The sequence below is a fragment of the Acomys minous genome (assembly GCF_964271855.1).
Source record: "Acomys minous genome assembly, chromosome: 4".
Classification (NCBI taxonomy): domain Eukaryota; kingdom Metazoa; phylum Chordata; class Mammalia; order Rodentia; family Muridae; genus Acomys; species Acomys minous.
In genome coordinates, this window is record NC_140486.1 from 119,969,206 (window position 1) to 119,995,277 (window position 26,072).

The 26,072-nt window shown below is 36.9% G+C and overlaps 1 protein-coding gene across 2 annotated transcripts in view; it reads right to left on the reverse strand.

Moving 5' to 3' along the window:
• Positions 1 to 205: 205 nt before the first annotated feature.
• The window catches only part of SLCO6A1 (solute carrier organic anion transporter family member 6A1), a 67,962-nt gene continuing 42,095 nt past the window's right edge, over positions 206 to 26,072 (reverse strand). The window contains exons 10-14 of one of the 2 annotated variants that reach the window (XM_084778776.1): positions 20,412 to 20,599; positions 14,151 to 14,215; positions 10,931 to 11,068; positions 5,280 to 5,437; positions 206 to 360 (exon numbers count right to left, since the gene is read on the reverse strand). In XM_084778776.1, coding sequence (XP_084634902.1) covers positions 5,301 to 5,437; positions 10,931 to 11,068; positions 14,151 to 14,215; positions 20,412 to 20,599 — 528 coding nt within the window. In that variant the 3' untranslated portion in view covers positions 206 to 360; positions 5,280 to 5,300. Of the gene's footprint in view, positions 361 to 5,279; positions 5,438 to 10,930; positions 11,069 to 14,150; positions 14,216 to 20,411; positions 20,600 to 26,072 lie in introns of those variants that run through there. The other variant, XR_014778579.1, reaches the window with a different exon arrangement.

Consider the following 26,072-nt stretch of genomic DNA (forward strand, 5'->3'; position numbering starts at 1 on the left):
GTTATAATTTAACAATTTAAAACTAATTCTTACTAAAATCTACATTACACACATAAAATAATATTTTAAAATCCTTTTTCAGGACTAGCAAATGGCTTAGCTGGTATGGGTGCTGAGAGTCGCCCTTGGCAGGGGCATACATTGTTCCCACAGTAAAATGAGAGAGAAAAAAGAGCTGATCCATAAAGCATGATCAGAAGTGTTTCTTTAAAGTATTCTTTATTATTAAAATGAAGATCCGCACAGATAATTTAATGCTGTTTTTCTCTTCTGAAATTATAGCCCAGCCACAAATCTTATGAAATCTCCAAACGATAGATTGCTGCCCTTAGAACCTGGACCCTCACAGGTTCTCCAGTCCTGTAGGTTTAAACCAAAAATAATCAGTCAGTTTTCACATAAAGCTAGTTTATGTATTTTAATGTTTCATGTTCAATATAAGGAGTCTGAGTACAGTGAATATTTCTTGCCCTACACATTCTCCTACCTGCCACGGGGCCACCCTTCCACCCAAGGTCACATTAGGGTTATCATTTCTGCCATAGAAAGGAACATCAGAGAAAACTGGCTCATTTGTTCTTGTTACAGAAAAATCATTTTTTTCTAGTATTTGTAATATATAACAAAATAATATATGGAAAATTAAAACTTATTTAGAAACACACATTAACTTTAGAAAAATCCCATATATTAATTGATATATTTTTATATTTAAGTGCAAATATTTCTTCATAAGAAATAGTTATGCTAGCCAGGTGTGGCAGCACATGCCTGTAATCCCAGCACTCAGAGAGGCAGAGGCAGGTGGAGCTCTGTGAGTTCGAAGCCAGCCTGGTCTACAAAGCAAGTCAAGGTTACACAGAGAAACCCTATTTGCCTGGTTAAAAATAACTGGAGATTGATACAGCAACTTAAAGCAACACCTGAAAGCTCTTGAACAACAATAATTAATCACAACTGAGAGAAGTAGATGGCAATAAATAAACAAACTCATGGCCAAAATCAACAAAATGAAAACAACATACAAAGAATCAATGAATCAATTAGTTGATTCTTTCAAAAAATGAACAAAATAGACAAACCTTTATCTAAGCTTACTAATAAGACAAAAGAGAATATCCAAATTAACAAAATCATAAAGAAAAGGAGGGCATAACAACACACAACATGAAAATACAGAGAACCATAAGGATATATTTTTTTTAAACCTGTAACTGCACCAAAATGTAAAATCTAAAAGAAATGGATATTTTCTCAATAGGTACCACTACAAATTTAAATCAAGATCAGATAAACAATTTAAATAGACAGATAACCCCTAAGGAACCAGAAGCAGTCATAGAAAGTCTCTCAATTAAAAAAAAAAATCAGGGCCAGAGGTTTTAGTGCTGAGTTCTTGAAGATTTTCAAAGAATTGACACCAACAGCCCTCAAATTATCCCACAAAATAGAAACAGAAGGACCATTACCCAACTTATTTTATGAAGCCACATTTACTTTGACATCCAAACTATATAAAAATTGAGAGAGAGAGAGAGAGAGAGAGAGAGAGAGAGAGAGAGAGAGAGAGAGAGAGAGAAAGAATTGGAGAGCAAGGTCCTTTATAGACACAAATGCAATAATGCTCAATAAAGTACTTGCAAATGCAAGAATACATCAAAAATCACCCGCCAATATAAAATAGGCTTTATCCCTGAGATACAGGGATAATTCAGTATATTAAAATCAATCAATGTAAGACACTACATAAACAATGTGAGACACACATACACACACACACACACACACACACACACACACACACACACACACACACACACACATACACACACGGTCATCTCATTAGATGGGGAAAAGACCATTAATAAAATCCAATACCCTTTCATGATAAAAGTCCTGAAGAGAATAGGTATACAAGGAACATAAGTCAAGATAGTAAAGGCAGTTTGCAGAAAGATGATAACCCAACAGCAAATTAAAAGGAGAAAAACTTTAAAAAATTATACTAAAATCAGGAACAAGTGAAGGCCATCCACCTTCTCCATGCATATTCAGTGTAACACTTGAAATCTTAGCGAGAGCAATTGGACAACTGAAGGAGATAGAGGGGATACAAATTAGAAAAGAAGTCAGAGTATCATTACTTGCAGATGACATGATAGTGTACATAAAAGAAAGACCTCAAGAATTCTACCAGGAACTCCTACAGCTAATGAACACTTTTATCAAAGTGGTTGGATACAGGGTTAACTCAAAAAATTATCAGTAGCCTTCCGATATATGAATAGCAAATGAGTTGAGAAAAAAAAATCAGGCAAATAACACCTTTCACAATAACCTCTCATAATATAAAGTACTTTTGGACAAGTTTAACCAGGCAAGGGAGAGACTTGCAAAATTAAAAACTTTACATATTTGAAGAAATAATTTAAGGATGTTATCAGAAGAGGAAAAGATCTCTCAGGATCATTGATTGGTAGGATTAACATAGTATAAATGTTCTTCCTACCAAAAGCAATCTATAGATACAATGCAGTTTCCTTCAAAATTCTACCACAATTCTTCACAGACTTGAAAGAAAAAATCCTCAATATCATATGGAAAGAAAACCCAGTATAGCTAAACAACTTTGAAAAGCAACAAAAACAAACTGCTGAAGATCTCACAATACCCAATTTCAAATTGTACCTCAGAGCTATGGTAATAAAAATCACATGGTGCTGGATTAAAAAGCCATATTTTGATCAATGGATTCTAATTGAAGATCCAGACATAAATTGCCACACCTATGCACATTAGATTTTTTTTTATATAAAGAAGCCAAAAATACACACTAGAAAAACACAGTGCTGGTCCAACAAATAGTGCTGGTCAAATTGAATGTCTCCATGTAGAAGAATGCAAATAGATGCATATTTATCATCTTTCACAAAACTGAAGTCCAAATGGACAAAAGACACCAACATAAAAGCCAGAACACTCAACCTGACAGAAGAGAAACTGGGAGAAAAGCTGTCACCATATTGGTAGTGGAGAAGAATAGAACACCAATAATGAAAAGTTTAACAATTAATAAATGGGACCTAATGAACCTGAAAAGCTTCTGTATCTCAAAGGATACCTTCATTTGCACAAACCAGCAGCCTACATAATGGGAAAGTGCTTTTACCAACTTCACATTAAATTCAATAAATGATTAGCCATTAAATAAATGACAATCAACTCACAATCCACACAAACAGAGAGAGTATGTATAGAGGAAGAGAAGGAGAGAGGAAACATGGATCTTGGGAGGAGGAAACAGAACAGATTTTATGGGTTTACTAGGGATGGATGCAGATGGATGCAGAGGGAGAGTGGAAATTGTGTTAAAGGACATAATGTGGGAAGAGAGAGCTGTAGTTGATGGGCATTTGAGGGATGATATGGAAACCTCAGTGATCCAAATGAGGTCTTCTAATAAGAGGGGGGGGGGGAGGCAAAGTCCAAAAGACTGTGTCCTGTCTCAAAAGAGGCTTCTGGTAGCGGGACTGTGTTACATCCAACTGAGTTGACGGAAATCACTAAACAACTCAGGCTGTTGCTAAGACAGTATGGCTCCTTCCACAAAATGACAGCAGGGCCCAATTGAAAAGGACAACGCGCATGCCACTCCCTGGGCATGTATCCAGCTGGTGCCTACATGGCCCTCCATTCCTACTTTCTATTCCTTCTGTTGTGGGAAGGTACTCTCTGGGATACCAAAAGAGAAACATAAACACCAACAAAGCCACAAATAACTTTGACCTACAGTCTGTCCTGCATCTAAGATATGCTAGAGCAATGGTGGTACAGCATGTGAGGAACCAGCCAACAAATGTCTGATTTGACTTAAGGCCCAGTCCATGAGTCAGAAATTATACCTGATGCTGCTTGAGTGACTAAGAACCATTCACTAAAGAGCCCAGAGACCTAAGATTAAACCAACACTACTGCTTTGAAAAAAAAAAAAAGCGACAGTAAAATGACTTAATGATATTCTGCTATACTCAATGATCAATGCTTTATTCAGTCATCACCAGAGGAGCTTATTTCTTCAGCAGAGAGGTACAGATGCAGAGACCTACAGCCAGATTTATGCAGACAGAAAGAGTTCTTGGCTCATACAGCTTTAAATGGGATGTTTCCATCAAGTCCTCCTCCTCAGAGCTAAAGAAAACTGGCAGCAGAGGAGGAAAGGGTGTAGGAGCCAGAGGGGATGGAGTGCACCAGGAGAACAAGGCTCTCTGAATCAATGGGTCAAGTCTTATAGGACCTCATAGACAACAAAGCAGCAATCGCTGGGTCCACAGGGGTCTGCCCCAGGTCTTCTAATCTAGTTTCAGCTTAGTGTTTTTCTGGGACTGCTGAGTATTTGAAGGAGTGGGGTCTATGATTCTTGTGCCTGGTCTTAGGGGCTCTTTTCCACCTGTTGGGTTGCCTTGTCCAGCCCCAATGTGATGGTTTTTCTTTTGTCTGATTATATTTTATTTGGTGGTGCTTGGTTGTTATCTGCTAAAAGCTTGTTCTTTTTAAATGAGAGACAAAAAGTGGGTACATCTGGAGGGGAAGTGGGGAAGAATTGGGAGGGGTAGAGGGAGGGGGAACCATAATCAGAATATATTGTACAAGAAAAGAATCTATTTTAAATGAAAAGTTAACAAAGAAGACCTACAATATTTTTTAAAAGTTTATTTATTTTATGTATGAGTGCTCTGTCTGCATGTATGCCTGCGGGCCAGAAGAGGGCATCAGAGTGATCCCATTACAGATGGTTGTGAGCCACCATGTGGTTGCTGGGAATTGAACTCAGGACCTCTAGAGGAGCAGCCAGTGCTCTTAACACTGCCCTCACCCCTTTGGTTTGCTATATATTTATTTTTAGATATTTTGTATGAATAAAATCATGTAATGTAAATTGCAGGGTTTTTTTCTGTTGGTTTTTTGTTGTTTTGGTTTTGGTTTTTGGAGACAGAGGATGTAGCTTTGGTTCTGTAACTTACTCTGTAGACCAGGCTGTCTTCAAACTCAGAGATTTGCCTGACTTTGCCTCCCAAGTGCGGGGATTAAAGACATTCACCACAACCCAGACTTTTTTAGAAGTTAAAAAAAAAAAAAGGCACTAAGTGGATGTTTCAAATATCTTCAGCAATCTTAAAACAGACTATATTTTTATGCTCAGATTAAACTTGTGGGATTATATTAAGCATATTTTTAAATATAACTATATCACTGACAAAAGTAAAACATGAAATTCTTACCAATGGAGAAATCAGTTAAAATTACTTTTTTCTTCTTTTGGTTGATATTTTTTTCCTTACAGGCATGGCCAGGTTCTCAGCGCTGTCAACTATTACAACATTATATTTAAGAAACGCAAAAAGAATAAGCAAGGTAGTGGCCAATTTGGAAGAAATACCTGCATTTAAAAAAGTAGTAGTTATAATGTAGCTATATTTATAACAAAAGTTTTTTAAAAAGAATACCATTTAACTGAAGAAATGATAAGCATAGTTTACTTTTGAAGGTATTGATTAATTTCCCAATTAGAAAATAAAATTACAGAGTTATATAAAATTAAATATTTTAAAATGCTTACAAAATTTTTCATATTAACCAGATAGCCTCCAAAGGGTAATGTTTTATGAATTCCTGAAATGTGTGAATTGAAAACACATAAATGAATTATTTGTTTCAAATTTATCTAACAATAGAAACTGAAACTTGCCTGAAGCTTTAGTGTTTGAAATAATGATTACTTTCCACACACAGGCACTAACTCATAGAAAATATAATTGCTTTTCTAGGTTTTTAATTTTTGTTTAAAATATTACATAAAAATAAACTTCAAAAGTGAAAAACTCTTTTAGAGTCAAAATGCTGTAGCAAAGCATTGCCAGTTATATAATATAGCAATATCATAAAACAAGGACTGTTAATGAGTTTTCTATTTATGAAATAATTCATATATCTTAAGGCATATTATCTCAAGGATATAGTTACCTGTGATACAGTTGTCATATTACAATGAAAATTATAAGTTGTGAATGACTGTAATGTTCTTTTGGAAAAAAAGAGTTTGGAAAATAAATGAGGAATTATAATTCCTCATTTATTTTCCAAACTCTTTTTTTTATAAACCCACAGGGTACTGCTTCCACTGCAAGGAAGAAACTTATCTGACAACAATAGAAAAAATATAGACAATACATTGAAATTTTCAATGCTTAAAGAAATAAAAAAATTAATATCCCAGAAGGGGGAAGAACAACATGGCAGTGTTATAGAGTACATTTTCCATAGCATCTGGGAGCAAGAGATGGAAAACAACACTTCATCCCCAGAAAAATCAGTGATTGAGCAGAGCATCCTATTGTCATCCTACAAAGACTGAAATGGAATGATTGCACAGAACAAAAAGTGCAAAGAAATACCAGGAAATGTGCCTCATATTGAGAAGGCAGAATTTCAAACAAGCGGACAGTAATAATATGCTGTGGGTATTGCTAGCTGTTTTTACTCAGAATTACAGGGGGAACAAAAGGAAACAGAATGGAAAGATTTGCTAAGTTCATTGCCTGGTCAGGAAAAAGCAAAACCAAACTTTTGGAAGAATAAAACGTAAGTGTGGCCCAGTAAATACTTGCTAATGAGATTTGTGTGACCAAACAGGAGTGGGTCGTCCTGCATGCGAACAATGAGAAAAGGCCTTCAGTGGCTGAGCTTCATAACTCTGAATTGTCCTCCTGCTCAGAGGAACTTTCTCTCCTTGCTTTCACATGAGTACCACTAAGCAGCCGTGGCACAGTCTTGAATACCCTAGTTGTCCAGGCAAACGAAATGCAAGTGATATTAGTCTTGACATCTTCAACAAAATTCTCAGAGGAAGTCAGGAAGACCAGACCGAAATCTGCTGCTTGGTTACAATCTACACAGATCAGGCATTAATAGGACAACACCAAGCTGAGCTTTGGAAGTGGAACAGCAAAGTAGACAATAGACATCCAGAGTTGTCAGAAATATTCAACCACAACAGACACAGTTATAGACAGTGCACAAAGCCAGAACAGAAGAGAAACTTGGGGTCCTGGAGGATCATCAGAATCACAGCACAAAGGCTGCCTCAGGGCCCCGCCCTTCACCACGCTGTTCATGGGCTATCAGATTTGGAGCTTTAAAGTTCATTAACTGCCATGTCAGATTTCAGTCTTCCTTATGGCTTCAGTATTCCTCTCCACCTCCTGACGTCTCCCTTTGGACTAAGGATCTTTGTCTCATGCTTGTTACATTTCTAATTCATAGCCATATAGCTTATTAAACAGCAGCTCATATATGAAAGTGCTTATCATGAGTCTCAGCTACACCTATGGATTTAAGCTTTGCAGAGAGGCTGCAGGGTTCTTGGCACTATGCTTATGGGATTTTATATTTTACATTAGGAGTAGGTCACGGACCTTGGAGATGAGGGATGGATTGCTGCAGAGTGGAGATTCATGAATTGGCAGCTTGACCCCATTGTAATAATACCATGGCGGTGAGTTTTAGAAGACGCAGGGCAGTGAGAGAGTCAGAGAAGTAGGGATATGGATTTTCTTCCCACTGAACCTGAGCTCTGGATTTTCCAGCTTCCTGTGTCATCGTGTGATAGCTCTCTAACACAGACATTATGCCAAGGATGCTGCAAAATGGCCCTCACAGAACTGCTATCCTATTTGGGATTTGAAACTCCCAAACTCTAGACTAAATAAACTTTTCATTATACAATAACAAGATTCCACTACTTTTTAAATACCAATCAGAATAGAATAATAATATACATGATATCTCTCTGGTTTAACCGTATAGGCAAAAAGACAATTTTTCCCTTCTTTTTCAGGGCAGAGTAGTATCTTTGACATGTAATGACATGCTTCCATTGTCCATTCACCAAGTGGTTAGACTGAATTCCATTTTCTGTGATATTGCAAGGCTTACCAGTTGATATTACTTGCGCTAGATCTGAATTTCGACTTGGTGGTTCTGCTTTTCTTTTTAAATCTCTGCCAAATTGAACTGCAGTTCACACATTATCTTCTGATTGCGTTCTGTTGCTTGTGTCTACAGCAGTCTTCCTTCGTTCCGGCCTAATGTGAGAATATACTTCAGGGTGCTCCGGTGGGCATAAAACTGTACTTAGCCTCACACTGCTCACCTTCAAACATGCACCACACAGACAACTTTCCTGTTTTGCTTCAACATGCTATTAACTAAATTAAAACACATTTGGTGTTTGGTTGGTACAAAGCACACTTTTTTTTTTCCTCACACTTTTTTTTTTTTTTTTTGCAAATTTAAGCATTCATTCTGTTCTGGTCCATCATTCTTCAGCTTTTGGGTAAAAAGCAGAAGCTTTCAGGTAAACTAGCATTTAGATATTTAGGTAAAATATTTAAATCTTATCCCTTGTTTGTAGTTTCTTAAGAAGATATGTTCTCAGTGGTGATCTTAGCAACTTGATCCAATAACCTTTTTTTTTTTTTCTGATGAAGCACTGTTGTTATTTCCCATTTCACTTAAGAGAAACACTCAGTTATTCGCCTCCACCATAACTGGGCATTGCTTCTCTCAGACCTTTGAGGCAGTTACTATCTAAATTAAAAGCTACCTGACCACGAGCCCTGAGGTACCACAGCAGTTGACATTAAAGCCAAGATGACTGCTGACAATTTAGTAGATAGATAAGGTACTTGGATAAAGAGATGCTTTTCATCCTGGGAGGGAAAAAGCAGGATTCATATTTCCTCATGCTATTCAAAATAGCCTGTAATTTAAATGTCATGAGTTCTGCCTTTTCTGTAATCTCCTTCAGGCCATAGTTGGTGGGGGTAGGGGGACTAGAACCAGGATGGAGGTCTCATTACTCCACACTGGCAGTTTCTTCAGCTTCTTATAAAGGACTAAACTTCATTGTGTTGGCGGTGCTTTACTTTCTTAGTGTCACATGGTCCCTATGTTAGAGGTATATGCTTTTTGTATAGCACGCCATTAAGCTTCCTCTTAATATAATTAAAATTTTTTCAGGGTTTCACCTATTCTATTTGATATATTCATCCTCCACTCACGCTCCTAGACCTTTGTAATCACACTCCACCTGAGCACGCCCTTCTACCCTTGACTCCTGCTTTTAAAAGAATCTCGTAGTGGTGTAGAGAATTTGACCCACATGCTCAGGTATTTGAACACTGGCCTCCAGCTGATGGCCTTGTTAGGGGAGGGAGCTTGGTTGGTATTGAAGTCTCTTCTTTTGATCTTCGATGAAATAGAGGATATAAGACAGAAATAAATAAAAATAAAGAGTTTGAAAAGAAGGAGTGTACTAGGAAAGTTTAACTTTCTAAACAAGGCAAGTGCTGACAGAGAGGAGATTAGCACTAGTAAGGAGAGACCTCTCACTAGAATGAAGCAAAAGGCACCACAACGGCACACAGATAACCTTCCAAATTTTATAAAGAAGTCTGAGTATAGTATACTCTTCATTGAGGAAGTTTACAAAACTACTGTATATGTGATTCCTGGAGGAAGAATCCTTGACAAGCTAGAGGACAGATTTGACAGTGCTGCTCACAAGCTGTTGTAGGGATGTGAAGGTTGCAAACGTGAGGGGGCATTAAATTCTCCTTCAGTAGTTCAGCATGCTGCTGAGGTCAGCAAACATGTGCCAGGAGAGTCCTTTCAGGAGGGAGGAAGGTTCTGAGAATCCAAGAGGCCATGAAAGACCACTGTCTGAAACTGTGAAAATAAATCCTGGGAGGCAGTGGAGAACACAAGATGACAGGGAAGGCAGAGGAATGAAACATCTACCAGAGAGCAACAAACCTGAAGTGGAGCAGTTTATTGCAGTAGGCAAAGCTGAAGGGGTAGAGACACCATCAAATGAAACTGCAGGATCAGATTCTTTCACGAGTTTTGATCTCGCTTTTGTCTTTATTTCCTCACTGTGTCCTAATTACCTTTGGAAAGGTAATGTGTATAATGTGCCTTTAAAGACTAGAAGTGTGTATGCCTTTTGAATTTTTGTGGGGGTTACAGTTAAGAGGTTGCCTTGACTCTCTAAAGAGACTTTGGGCATTCATCAATTAAACGGTGTTAAGGCTGCTGAAGTTTATGGAAACTTTCAAAGCTCCATGAAAGCCCAAAAGTGGAATGCAGTAGTTTGAATGGGAATGATCCCGTAGGCTCAGGGACTTGAGTGCTTGGTTCCTGGTTGTTGGCACTGTTAGCCAGAGCTGGAGCAGCCACAAAGGAAGAAGTTTACCATGTGGGCGTGGCAGTTGAGAGCGCACATCTTTGTCCTGCTTCCAGTTTACTCTCTCTTTTGTGTTTATTTAAAAAAAAAAAAAAAGGACACCAACTCTGTGCCTTAGGCAATAACATGTGAAAATATGTGTTTGGAAAAAGATACTAAGTCATTTAGTGGCATTTCAGTAGCTGAAAAAAATCACAAAATGTATGTCTTATATTAGTATAAAAAGAGAAAATAATCAGGTTTAGTCTTCAGAGCTATAATAGTATTTTGAAGATACTATTTATTTTTACCTATAACATTTTTATACAAATGTACCTAATATTAGTAGTGTAAAACTGAAAAGCTCATAAAGAAAATCAATTTGTCTGCATAAATTTACAGGATAAATTAGTTAACAAATTGAAATTTCATCCCTCTTATAACATAGGACTCTAGTGCACTTAACACCCCAACACAAGCATTTACATAAATTCTGTAGTGCATGTTTTTAACATATTTCCTATATAATTGTATAAGTCTATAATTATCAAAGTATTTGCTCATGATTAATTACTACTGTCTTATAAGCAGTCACAAATTCTGAAGTCGATTCTGTTTACTTAAATTTATACAATTCACATTACTTACATAGTCCCATCAATATGAAGATCATTTTTAACTTGTCATAGATCCAACAACGTCCTCTGACTCCACATTTATTAACATCCCAGTAAAGACAAGAATTATTTGCTGTGACTCTAAAAATCAGTGGTCCAGGGATGGATCCTATAAAATAGTCAATGATTATGAGTTCTTCATAAAAATACTTTTGAGAAGGATTAAAATAATATCTTCTTAAAGCACACACACACACACACACACACACACACACACACACACACACACACACGCATGCACGCACTTCTACAAACACATTATTTAAAACTCTCTAATAGTCTTTTATCAATTGGCTCATTAACCTCTGCAGTCAACTTCCTGGTCCCTGCAAGTATACCCATGTCAGTAGTTTGAAATGATCTTAGAATTCTGGCCATGCTGTTATTTATAAGGTATCCTAAAGCAGTTGTTGAATTTTCAGGGAATATTTTGGAGAAATATTAAGAACAAAGGAACTAAAGTACATGATTTTGGGACTTGCAGTATGTTTCGAAATACAGAAGTTTGTGATTTTAATGAATGACAATTACTTACTACAGCTTTCTGATTGCATTCCGTTGTTTATGTCTCCACAGTATTCTTTGCTTATACTGGAGGACTATATTCCAACATTATCCACTGGTTGTGGAAAACCATATGTGACATCAAGCTGTATACATTCATACAAACACACACACACACACACACACACACACACACACACACACACACACACAACTTTCTGGTTCAAAATGCTGCTATCAGTTAAATTAAACCATTCGTGTCTTTTATTTTCATTTAGCTTGCAAATTTGTGGGATTTTATGAATCTTCATCATAATCGTTAGTTTTGTTTCACTCATCCCCTGTTTGTTTGTCCTCTCTTCTTCCTCCTCTCTATCTTCTTAAAATTATAGCACCTAGGATTCTCTCCTATTTTTATATCCCATAAATTCTATCATTGTCTTTTATTATAATTTTACTCAGATGACAAGACTATTATTTCCCATGTAACTTCTTCATTAATATTTCATCTTGTCTAAGGCGTCCCTGGTCCTTCCTTGTCCAGCTTCATCACTTCACAACCTGCCTCAACGTTTCTCCCCCCTCTCTCCCCCCTCTCTCCCCCCTCTCTCCCCCCTCTCTTCCCCCTCTCTCCCCCCTCTCTCCCCTCTCTCTCCCCCCCTCTCCCCCCTCTCTCCCCTCTCTTTCCCCCTCTCTTCCCCCTCTCTCCCCCCTCTCTCCCCCCTCTCCCCCCTCTCTATTTTCATCTCACACACACTTTACTATCCCTCCTCTGCAAACGCATCTCATCAAGTGGTGGACCATTTCTAGTTTTATCATATACTTCGAGTTAAATATACAAATGATTGGAAGCTTCAGTACCAACCATGGTGCAGTACGGAAAATATTGTTTGGGGGGACATTCAACCACTCTGTTGATTTTACCTGACAATAACATAGTCCAAAAACATGGGCGGGGAAGTCGGAAACACTAGTAAAGGACACAATATGCTGTTTTTCTAAATGATCATGAAGGGAACTTGCACTCTAAATACTATTTATTTCCACAGATTTTGCTGCTCTGGATCTGCACCAGAGAAACTTCTTGCTGCAGCAGGGAGTAGCCGGTGAGGACTCGTTACTATTTGGAGCGCTAATAGTATTTAACTGTGCGCACAGAGCCATAGGTAAGTCAGCTATGTCACCCTTCTCTTATCTAAGGCTCAGGAAACATCTAGAAGACTGGGTTGGAGGAATGTCAAAAAGCCAGAGGATGGATAGAAGAACAGCAAAATACTTTCCTCTCGACATGGTATAGCCTTTGCAAATATAAACTTAAAATAGCTGTTGCCACATTCACAGACACTTAAGATTAAGCCAGCTAAAATGTTTTTAGGTCTAGATAGATGTTTTATGTTGATAATGGACAAGATATGATAGACATTGATTTACATTCATAATTTTAGATGCACCAAGATAGGAAAGTTGTTTTCTTCAAGGCTGCCAAATACAACTATCCAAAACACTATGAACATAACATTTATATAATTCCTGATTGTGTCATGATTCCTCTTGCTATAGGTAGTTTATTGCATATATGTGTAATAATATGAATATACATGTAATTTTTTTTAATTAATAAAAAAGGAAAAAAGATTAAAGGTCAATATGAAAACCTTCTCAGCAGTAAAATTAGCAAAAAGTCCTCATTTGAACCACAGGAACAACCATATACATAAACAAATTAATCCTGGGTTTTGAATTAGAAAATAACTCCCCATATAAATCTTAAGGTTTCCTTAATTTTCACTTGGGGAACACAAGTGATTTTAAAGGACTGCTTGCAATAATGTGAAGAATTCACTTGTGTTCTAAGCTGGGAAGGATAAAATTTCTAAATAGTTTAGGTATTCAAATAATTAATGCTGTGTGTCTATAATTTAGAGGTGATATTTCAGGAAATGTGTTGAAGACTGGGTAGATGTGGATACATTATTTGCCAATCATTAACTACATATGAACCTTTAAACTCAAGTTTAGTATTTTAAAAATCAAGAGCAGGTTATTGATTATGCAATATTGTGAATATGAAGGCAAATATATTAAAATGCTTATTATACTATTTACCTTGAATAAATGAGATCTTATTATTTTAATTTGCTTCACTTCCCAGTATTATACAATTGACAATTGAATTTATTGTGTAAATTTAAAAATAAAAATAAAAATAAAAATAAAACAAAATCTCACCATGGATTTGGGATGGCAGTGGAGGCCCCAGAAAATTCAATTTGTTCTTGGAGTAATTAAATCCATAGAAGCCTCCCATTAAGAATCATTGGTGATGAAAACATTTTTAAGAACTCATTTTATTTGGGGACTTCACAAGAATACAAGAAGTAAGGAATTATTTGAGTACATGGGTGTTTTGTACAACCCTTCAAGTCCACTTGTATGAGATTATAAAGATAGTTCAGGTCCAAATGCATGGTTGCAAGTCATGCAATATAATTGATATATATTCTGTTTAATAGGATGGTTTGAATTGTACATATTTTCTATAATTAACATGCTCCTAATTTTTCAAAATAAACTCCTATTAACTTGTCTTGTGTTATTTTACATTATTTATTTGTAATATTAAATATACATATAAACAAATTTATATATCAACAACGAACAATTTGATAATTTGAAAAAATACATACCAAATAATCTCAGAATTGTGTAGGTCACACCTATGCCCAGTGATTGCAAATGGTGAGGTAAAGTTCTGAAAACAAACAGCAATGATATTACTTATGGTGTCACACACACACACACACACACACACACACACACACACACACACATAATCACAATTTTTCCTACAAATCTTTATCTAGTTAATAAAAGTTAAATTTGGCCTATAAACATTGTGTAAATCTTTCAAATTATGCATTTTTTTTAACTTGCTGCCTAAAAACCCAAATCCCTTAATTCTTCCCAGGAGAGAACTTTATGGCTGAAATCTGCCTGTGCCTCCTTTTTCTGAAATAACTCAGCTTTCTCTACCTTTCACATTTATCTTTCCTCACTGTCAGGCACGATATTGTTTAGAGTTCGTTTCACGTTTGTTAGGCCTACCCAACATTTTTCTAGTTTGCTATTTGCTACAGATTCTGCACTCCATAAAGAAACTACATCAGTAAGCCTACTCGCAACCTTCTGGCTTTTGATTGGGTTCTACCTACACGGCAATTTGAATGGAGCAGAAAACTTAAGCCCACTCTTTACCTTCAGGCTTCTTCCCCATAGTTACGTGGGGTGACTGAGTTCATGGATGGTCATCTTCCTTACAGGTTTTCTTTTTTCCCTCACTCTTATTCCCTGGAGTGTGAGATGACTGCACACCACACTAGGCAATGGCATTCCTCACATCCCGCCTACATTTGACTGCAACTTTAGTCAACTTTACTTTATTCATCCTAATTTCTGGGTGTCCCTTCTTTCATGTGGTACCTTAATTATATTCACAAATCAAATTTATAATAAATGAAAAATAACTTTACAACATTTAAAAGAGGAGACATTTTTAAGCAGCTGAAATTTGCTACATACATTTATGTATGAAAGTATTGATTAAACCAAGTATTTGTTTAAGAAGAAAAATGGTACAGACACACAACACTCACATTCACACACATATACATATGTATATTTATACATATATATCCAACACACACACACATGTTTTTGAGACTGAATTTCTCTGTGTAGCTATAGCTGTTCTTGAACTTGCTTTGTAGACCAGGCTAGCCTTCAACTTAGAGATTCACCTGCCTCTGTCTCCTGAGTGCTGGGAATAAAGGTGTATGCCACCAGGCCCAATTACAGAGCTATATTTTAATCTAGCACTTTGTAAAGTCACTGTGCTATTTACTTTCTTGTATTAAAATTTAAGATACTTTTTAAAAAGTGCCTCATTTATAAAACTCCAGAACTAAGTTTTATGAAAATTTCAAAAAAACCCAAAAACCAAAAACCAAAAAACACAACAAAAACGCTTAATGCTACATATACTGATCTGGTCAAATATATATATTTTCTCAAATTTTTATTAATCAAAAAGTAAAAATTACCAATTCTCAGGCAACAATTAGATTCTAATATAATTATAAGATATGCCCTTTTGACAAGTACAATGATTAGAAATAAAACTAACTGTTGTATTTTAGGGTGAGAATTTTGGTGCAAATGTTTTCATTCAAAGTTGAAGTATTTAGAATAGGTTTAATCACAACAGAGTGTTCTGTATCATTTAGCATAGTTTTCTTACTTGTAATATGACTGAACATTTCTCTGAACTACATATACATTAACAACATTAGTAGGAGGTATTTCTATATTCTTGATTTCAATCATCTTTCTGATACACAAAATTGGTTGGAAGCTCAGTGAGTCCTCCAAGTGCCCAGCATCAGCTGCTAGAAACTTTAAGGGCAGAGGCTGGAGAAAGGCTCCAATCAGCAGGGGAAGGCACTTTCTGTGGCAGGTGAAAACATGGCTGTGAGTCGCCAGAACCCTCATGGTGGGAGGACACAACCAACTCATCTGACCTCCACACTCATGCCACAGCATGTGCATCTGTGCACACATGCACACACACACACACACACACACACACACACACACACACACACGATGGGAAGACAGAGAAATTGCTAGTAATACTAGTCATATATAAAAAGCAACGTTTGGTAAATACTGTTGTTTTAATCAAAATGAGTGCATTTGAAAAGATTCTGTGTAAACAAAAACTTGATACCCTATGAGCATATACAGGGGGAGGGAATCCCCCTCAGTCACAGTCATAGGGGAGGGGAATAAGGGGAAAATGGGAGGGAGGGAAGAATGGGAGGATATAAGTGATGGAATAACCATTGAGATGTAACAACAATAAATTAATAAAAAATAAAAAAATAGAAATTAAAAAAAGTTGATAAGTAGAATTAAAACAAACTTATGAAAAAAAAGAAAGGATTTTGTGTAATCAGCCAAGTTATAATGTGATGACTTAACAACTCATGAAGCAAATGAGAGATGTTCCAAAATCCTCCAAAATGTAAAAGGGTACTTCTGTTTGTCTTGTGACCTCTAACATTTACAACCTTAGTCTTTCTTATAAGACATTTTTTGTACGTAAGTTTCTGTCTTGCACAAAATCCATTTGTCCTCTTGTATTCCCAACTTCACGAACACTGCAAGCCCACAGCCAGGGGAGAAGTTTTCTGGCTGTGACCATTTTCTTCTTTCACTACATCCTGCAACTGAGGACTACTGGCCGTCCTATGCCTGCACCATCTACCTGAAAGGAAAGATACAGCTTCCCAACTTCTCTCTCAACAACCATTATGGCAATGAATTTTTTTATTGTTTTATGGCCTACTACTAAGAATATTAATAAAAAATAATCTTCACAGTTGTTGTTAGAATACACTCTAGATCCAAGGAACATAAAAACAACATAAATTATCAGTTTGACACCATCTAGTTTATTCCAGGCCGATTCCCCCAAATGGCCCATCTGTCCTCCTCGTTCTTCATACTGATGATGCAGCATTCTCCCATTAGAATCTCCACATGCTTGCTGGCTTTTTGGTAAAGAACCGTCTCCTGTACTAAAACTTAGTGCAAATGTCACTTTTTTTCTCAATCCTCAGGCGAAGATCATTGTGTTGTGACTGGATTCTTACTAGCTAGGCCTGCATCAAGACTAGGCTCAGTTCACACTGGTACACTCTGTACTTTAGCTCTTTGCCTCTGTCGTTTGAAAGATGTGGTTCAACTACCTTAACTTTTTAAAAAATTTTTTTATTAATTTATTCTTGTTACATCTCAATGGTTATCTCATCCCTTGTATCCTCCCATTCTTCCCTCCCTCCCATTTTCCCCTTATTCCCCTCCCCTATGACTATTCCTGAGGGGGATTTCCTCCCCCGGTATATGCTCATAGGGTATCAAGTCTCTTCTTGGTAACCTGCTATCCTTCCTACCTTAACTTTTACAATTCCCTTCCCAAGCACACAGGCCCGTTTTTTGTTGTTGTTGTTGTTGTTTGTTTGTTTGTTTTTTGTTTTTCATCCCATCTACCCTGTCACCCATCCATACCTTGGCCTGCTACCCATGATTAGTGATTTCGGAACTCACGTCTTTAGCTTTCCCTTGGATCAGAACTTTAAAGTGTCTTTATTGTAGACTTTTAAACATAAGATGAACACGTACTTTGAAAAGCAAAACAGGATGAAGTGGACACAGCCCAGAAATCTTCATCCTTACACACTTGGCCTCATTTACTGACAATTTCCCCACTCCTTTCTCTCCACACCCACCCTTCTCCAAATCTATCAAAGGCTAGTAATTTAATTCCTTTCTTGAGGTTCCAACACTTATTTATGTAAATTCACATATTTAAAAGTACATGTCTCTGAATTGCCCCATTCTTTATGCATTGCAAACCACGTTCATTGCTGTGTAGTTTAAGAACTATTCCTACTTAACGTTGCTTTCATTTTTCCCCCTTCTTTCTTCTTTTGTTTTGCTTTCATTTGTTTTGAGACAAGATCTTACTATGTAACCCTTGCTAACTTGAAATTTACTCTATGGGTCAGGTTGGCTTTGAACTCACAAATATCCACCTGTCACTGCTGAATTTGTAGGCATATGCTATCACCCTCCAGCTACTTTGCTTTTTTTAAATTATATATATCAATTATACACAATAATGGCTTCTGAATACACAACAGACTGACTTCTGTTCCACCATCTTATCTTTACCATAACGTCCTCTCTCTTGTTCCTTTCATGTCCCCTAAGAATCTAAGTTCGTGACTTCAAAGAAATGAAATCTAGACATATACAGTGCTTTCATTCCAAGTCTACCTTATTCACTCAACCTGTTGATCTTCAGGTCTATTAATTTTCCACCAAATGGCATGGATTTCAGTCTTCTTTACGGCCAAATAGTCCTCCAATTTGGGCATCATACCTTTGTTATCCAGTATTGGGTGTTGGAGACACTGCTTCAGTGACCATGGTGTGCAGGTGCTGTCACGCTTTGTGCCATGATTCCTTAAAAATGTACCATGCAGTGGTATAAATGAGTCCTAGAGTAATTCTATCTATTCACTTCTTGTGGAACATTGACACTGATTTCCATGGTGCATAAATATAGCTATATCCACCAACTCACGTAGTTGTTGTATTTTCCTCATTCTCACAAGATTTTGTTAATTTTTCTCTTATTCAGAATAAAGTGTTTATATTTTTCCATTTATTTATTAACCTCTTTACAGTCTAATCCCCCAGTCCTCTCCTCTCCCTCTTCTTCTCTTACTCCTACCTTCATGGTCCTTCCCCTTATTCCCTCTCATTTTTTTTTCAGAGAAGGAGAGGCCCCCAGGGGGATATCAAGCTACCCAGTCACTTCAAGTCACAGCAGGACTAAGCTCATCTTCTCCCACTTGAGCTTGGCAAGGCAGTCCAGTGATGGAAAAGGGGTCCATTAGCAAGCAACTGAGTCAGAGACAACCCCTACTCCCATTTTTAATTGGGTTACTTGTTTTGTTGCTGTTTCACTTCTTGAGCTCTTTATATATTTTGGATATCAGTGCCCTGTTGGATGTAGGGTTGGTGAAGATCTTTCTCCCTTTTGTAGGCTGCTGTTTTATCCTATAACATTGTCATTTGCTTTACGAAAGCATTTCAGTTTCATGAAGTCCCATTTATTAATTCTTGATCTTTGTGACTGAGCTGCTGGTGTTCTGTTCAGGAAGTGGTCCCTTATACCCATGCGTTCAAGGCTCTTTCTCACTTTTTATTCTATGTTAAGGTCTTTGATCCACTTGGACTTGAGTTTTGTGCAGGGCAGTAAATACCCATTATTTGCATTCTTCTATGTGCAGACCTTCAGTTAGATCAGCATCATTTGTTAAAGATGCTTTCGTTTTTCCATTGTATGGTTTTGGCTCCTATGTCAAAAATCAAGTATTCATAGGTGTGTATTTATTTCTGGGTCTTTAATTCAATTCCATTAATCTTCCTGTCTGTTGTTATGTCAATACCTTGTGATTTTTAATTACTGTTGCTTTGTGGTACCACTTAAAATCAGGGATAGTGATATCTCCAGAAGTTATTTATTGAACAAGATTGTGTATTTGCTAAGATATTCCACACATTTCTGTCTCTACTGTCATTCCATAACTAACTAAGAACATGCCATAAATAAACTATTGTTTTTCTATTTTTGTTGGTCTGCATTTACAGGATAGTTAGGGCAAAGACATATTTGTTAATCACTTGACAGAATAAGTTTAGAAAAATGACATTTTATTCTGTTCCTAGAATAAAAATTGAGTGTTAGGTGGGATTAACATAGTCTGTAAGGACACGTGAATTACAAGTGGTAATTCAATTTAGAATAATAAACTGAAACTGTAAAAGTTACTGGGTTCCTTTGTGGATGACACTAATGCTTCTCATAGTCAAGTTGCTAATGTAGAACCAGAAGCAAATACCCTTTACAACGAATCAAATTTACAATTAAAAATTTTCCCATTTTTAGATTCTTCATGTGTATAATCTATGGTTTGTATAAAACTAATTCTGTTATGGGTGCATAGATACTTACATTTTTCTGAATAATTAGTAATATAAGCAATTATAAAAGTGTGTACACTTAGTTTTAAATTAAGCGAAACTAAAATTAACATCTATACACATTATGTTATTAAACAAGTAAAAGGAAAAAATTAGGCATGTACATGGACTTTTAACAATATAAATATTTCCTTCTTCATTTACTTCTTTAAGACACTGCATATCTTTTGCTGTAACAATCAGAACTATTTCTAAATATATTACTCTTATATACTAAATATATATATAATTATTAAATAATAATATAATAATTATTAAAATTACATACTTACTGGAGCATAATCAAGGTTATTGGTATACTAGCTGTACTAGAAAAAGCAATCGCAGAAAAGAAAAAAGCAAAAAACAAAGGCAATGTAAAACACTTGGTAATACATTTTCCAGGAATGGCATCAATTGAATCACCTTCAGTATCTAAGTGTGTCACTCCTTCTTGAATGCAAGAACAATTGTAGAATGTCTATAAATATTGAACAGAAAAAAATCAGTATTTCAGAAGCACCTAGGATGAAATAGCCCCATTATTAGAAGATTTAAATTTTAGCCAACACACAAAGGCAGACTGCCCAACTTCTTGTTTTTCTTGTAATATTTTTTATTTACAACATAATCACATCAGTTTCTCATTCCTTTACCCTCTCCAAAACTTTCCATATGTCCCTCTTTCAACTTTTGTTTTTAATTTTTGTTACATATGTGTGTATACACTAACTTGCTCAGTCTTTATGCTACTTATGTGCATGTCTGCAGTGTAGACCACTAATAACCAGCTGGTGTGCTCTTCCCTGGAAAAGGCTGTTTCTCCTGCTCTCAGCATTCATTAGACAGGCTCTCACCATTTATCCCTGGCTAGTCTGAAACTCACAGACTAACAGGGATTGAAGCTGGATGTCACCACATCTAGCTAAGAACTGATATTTTTGATGAATACTCTCATGCTAAACCAGCCATACATTATTTAGAAGTATAATATTAATCGTAAAATTAGAGATTATTGCCCGTCAGTGAAGTAGTTTTTGTGTAGGTGTTTGTGGGTGTATAGTTGTTGTAAATAAGAAAGAGTTCTACAAATTTAAGAAATAGTAGTTAACATGTTAAATTTACTGTCATTGGATGTTAATATAAATGAAGGACAGTTAAATATAATATAACAAATAAAATTAAATTCCAGCTAATATTTGAAAAGTGGATAATTATCCAATTGTGAAATATTACATAACCTTATTAACATTTTGTTTTGTGTATAATCATGGCAGATTTGATTTTTATTAAGCACAGTAGACACATTGCTTTAGGAATCAAATGGTTTCAAGACACACAAAAGGACAATTGTAATCCAAGCATTGGGAGGCAGAAGCACACACACACACACACACACACACACACACACACACACACACACACATACACTCTAAAAAGACTTATATAGTGATTGCAGATAAAGAGATCATTTGGGAATTTATTTAGGTCATTTAAAATATCCTGAGATACAGAACAATAATTATAGCAGAGAAACAATGACAAAATAAATATACTGCTAATAAGAGGTTTAAAGATGGCTTGGGCCTGAGTACTTAGGGAAAGAAGAGTACAAAACCATCTCAGCTGAGTTGATGAATTAGTAGAAATATTAAATAATATAAATATACAAAGACCCAAACCAAAATTATTCCTTCAGCAACGTTTCTAAATGTCCACGTGCTCAACCTCATTTTACTTTGAGCAAACATATTGTAAACAATACAACAGAAATCTGCTTGCCATTTAGAAAACTTTCTGCTCAGAAAGGCAAACAATTGGAGAACACAAAGCAAAGTTTTATGATTCACATGTGGCTACTTGCAAGAAAAAAAAAAAAGAGCAAGAAAAAATTGCGGGAAGTATTAAGGGAAACATCTTTTGTACTTAGCAATATCACAGAATGCATAATTAATTGAGTGCTATTTGAGAAGAACCTTAAAGAACCCGTGAAAGAACATTACAAGGCTGTCAAGAAACACGTTGCAGGTAAGAGAAGAAAAGCAGTCAGTCACGAAGAAGTGGGATAAAACTTTCTTGTCTGTCTCAGTGATCAAGCACAAAAACTACTGCAGAAAGAATGTGAGAGAATTTGAAACAAAAACCCAGGATGGGATGAGACAAGTTGTATAAAACCTGGTAATTGCAAAAGTAGGTTAAGGAAATTTGGTCTTTATTCCTAGAAGCCACTCTACTGGCTGATGTCACAGAAAGACAAGGACAAAAGCTGACAAATCGCATAAAGGCTATTGAAGTAAAGTACAACAAAATATAGTGCTGAGGGAATGAGTTATATAAATGAAAATAATCCTACACATTGTTATGTCGAGAGTAGGTACAAAAGAATTTCCTGGAATCTCCACGTAATTAACTGGAGCCCAAACAAGAAGGCCACAGAGGAAGTTAAGATCTTTTACTCCAGAGAGGCAGCACAACAAAATAAGAAAATGGCATGTTAATTTCACTTTTCTTTTCTTATGTTTCTGATGCGCTTCAAGGATTCCTTTATATTTTAATCCACTCAAATGCCAGATGAGAAGAGTCCCTAGTATTACGATTGGTGCCTGGGTCAAGAGCACATATGAGTAAATTTGCTGAGCAAATTTTAAGAACCAAGACACAGTAATTGTCTACAAAGCACAGGAACCAAGGTGATGGAGTCCAACACTGAAAGCCTAGTGGTCAGCTGATGAGATTTCAGGATACTAGGCGCTATAAGGGTTGAAGCATTTGATATGGCCATATAATAGCATGAGCCGAAAAGAAAGGGCCTTGCTGTTGAGCGAGATAATTGATAATGAAGTCATGGACCGAGGAAAGATAGCTAGGGTTTGATCAGTAGAAGCATGGAAGTGTATTGGATGAAATGGGATGTGTGCACTTTTGTTGATAAGGAAGTAGAGAAGGATTATAGTAATAGCCAAGTGAGCTCTCCAGATGAACTTCAAAGTTATCAGGCATATTAGACAGAATGTCAGTGATCCAAGCTCTAAATACTCTGCAAGGAGCAAGAGGAAACGTCTCAAGGCTGAACCTGAATGAAATGTGAACGTGCAATAGAAGTATATCCTGCTGAGAAAAGTCTCAGTGAGAGGTGCTCAGGAGAAGAGGACAGAACTTGCCCGAGATCATCGGAGGAACAAGAATGATGTTTACCTCTTGCGTGGCCTTTTAGTGAGAAGCAAGTGTGGGGGGGGCGGGGGGGACAGTCACTGACTGACTCAGACTCCCCAAATCAAAGCAACTTCCAAATTGAGGTAGATATTAGTCAGAGGATGAAAGATAAAAGTGCTCGGATAAAATAATACTTTCTGTAGCTTGGCAGTGCTGGCCTTCGATCCCAGCATTCAGGAGGCAGAGACAGAAGGATCTCTGTGTTGATGCCCGGCTAGTGCTCTGGAGAGGGTCCAGGGTAGGTTCTCTCTGGGGTTGGATTGCGGGTGCCCTTCTTGTTCACTTTATCTCTTGGGTGGCCAGAGCTGATGGCTCAGGCAACCGATCAGGATTGAAAGAAGAAAAAGGAACGAAAGGGAATAAGAGCCCAAGGTTTCTTCTCTAGGGACTGGCTGTATCGCGGCTGAGGAGAACTTAAACTGACCACCTTTTTTCCTATGGCTAAGGCTGTAAAAGCGGCTTCTGGCTAGAAACTGCACGGGGTGGTAAAAGGAGGCTCTTTGATCTGTAGATAGGCCCCTTTACGGAGATCTCCAATAAGTTGGTGTAAACTTAGGCTTATTAGCTGTAGAAGGCTGATGGCCCTGAGTCTGCTAACTTATTTGCTAATCTATAGAGAAATAAGAAGTAAGAGGGAGATAGAAAATAAACCACTCACACACATACATTCAAGAGAAGAGGATCAGGAGAAAAGGTGGATGAAGTCGGGCATCTTAACTTCAACTGAAGTTGAGCTGCTTCATTTTTTCTCCTCAACTTTTCTCTCGCTCTCCTCTTTTTCGTTTATTGTAGAAGACCATACTTATACTTCTGAGAACAGGGAATTACCTCATAGTCAAAACAGTACAATTAATCACAAAACAGATGCATTCTAAAAATACAACAGGTTACATGTTTTAAATCTAAACATTTCTTATCTATGTATCTATTACATAAGTTCATGGCGAGTTCAGAATGACAAAGATTGACAGGGTCTAAGGTTAACAGGGTCAGAAACTTACAAGAGTATACAACTTATCAGTTAGGACGGACCTGACTATACATTATCCAGCTATCTCTTAGTTTGTTATGAGTGCAGGACAATAATTTTGTCTGTCTTTCATTCTAAGAAACAGAGTAAATTCAGACATCTCTAGGTAACTTCATTCCACATAGGTTCACATGGGTTTAAACAAAGTTGGCTATATTTATGGTGAAATACCAGGATTCGTGGTGCCATCTGCGTTGGAGGCTTATCTGAAGCCACAAATCTGCTGGTAGGTAGGCTATCCTAGTGAGGCATCTGGAGGTCCACAAAGGTATTTATTGGAGCCATAAACTAACTTTAACTTTTAAAACTATTTGAGCCAAATCAGGAATTCCATAATCAGGGATTAATTCATCTGGATAACTAAAAGTACATCTTCAATAAGATCCTCTAGGAAGTTTGTTCAATCAGAGCTGGTCGGTACCCAGAAAATAACAATTTACACCAATGCCAGATGTATTTATTTTTGGTTTTTCGAGACAGGGTTTCTGTCCAGGTTTGGCTATCCTGGACTCGCTTTGTAGACCGGGCTGGCCTTGAATGTAGTCCTGGCTGTCCTGGACCCACTTTGTAGACCAAGTTGGCCTTAGACTCACAGTGATTCACCTGCCTCTGCCTCCCTGGGTGCTGGGATTAAAGGCACGCACCACCGTGCCCGGCTCTAATGCCAGATTTCAGAGAGATGCAGCAGTGCGCAATTGACAGGGTAGTCAGAGGTTGGAAGCAATTCTGGGGCACATCACGATACAGACCTTGCAAATATCAGATCACCTCCAGAGATCTCTCATGCCTCCTGGATTTTCCCAAATCAATGGCTCCTGACAGCATGTCAGAGGCTGGAAGTAGTTTTGGGGTACATCATGGTATAAGACCTTGCAAACACCAGATCACCTCCTAGACAGCCCACATGCCTAGTGAGCCCCCTCAACAGGGCGGCTCTTGGCATCTCTGTGAGTTCAAGGCCAGCCAAGACTATAAAAAGAAACCCCGACTCAGAATAAAACAAACAAGCAAGCAAACAAAAAAACCCCACAAAACAACAACAACAACAACAACACAACAACAACAACAAACCCAACTTTCTGTTTAAGGAAGTGAGACCTGTAGATTCCTTTAGAGTTGTGTCTAAGCTGGTAAGAGATACCTCAGAGCTGAACTTCTCTCCTTTGTAGATAAGGCAATAGCAACACTCTCAAGGACTCCCCTCCCCCCACCCCTGCTTTTAGCAAAACTGAGAGGCCAGAGAGCTATGTCTTAAGTATGCTCAAATGAAAAAATACTGATATTAAAGAGGCATACTTGAAGGTAATGTATTCTGGCTTCCCTCACACCACCTAGAAACATCACAAAGAATGGCAAATTACACGTGAGAAGAGTTGAAAAATCAAACCATTTCACATACTATTTATATAGTAATGATGAACAGTGTTTATATAAGAAGGAATGAGTTATAATAAAATGCCATTGAAATGAAGCAGCAAAATATAATAAATTCCAACAATAAATAAAATTGCAACTAGGCAAGTGCTTAGTTGAGTGGCTAACAATCATTGTGTGTGAAATTTTTGTTTATGAGTCAATGACTTTTATTTGAAAAACTAATAATATTCATAAAAATGAAGATAGACTAAATTTTTTCATATCAATTATATTAAGTGCTACTAGTCTACAATTTAAAGTTGAAGTTTAAATATATATTCAAATAAGAAGTATA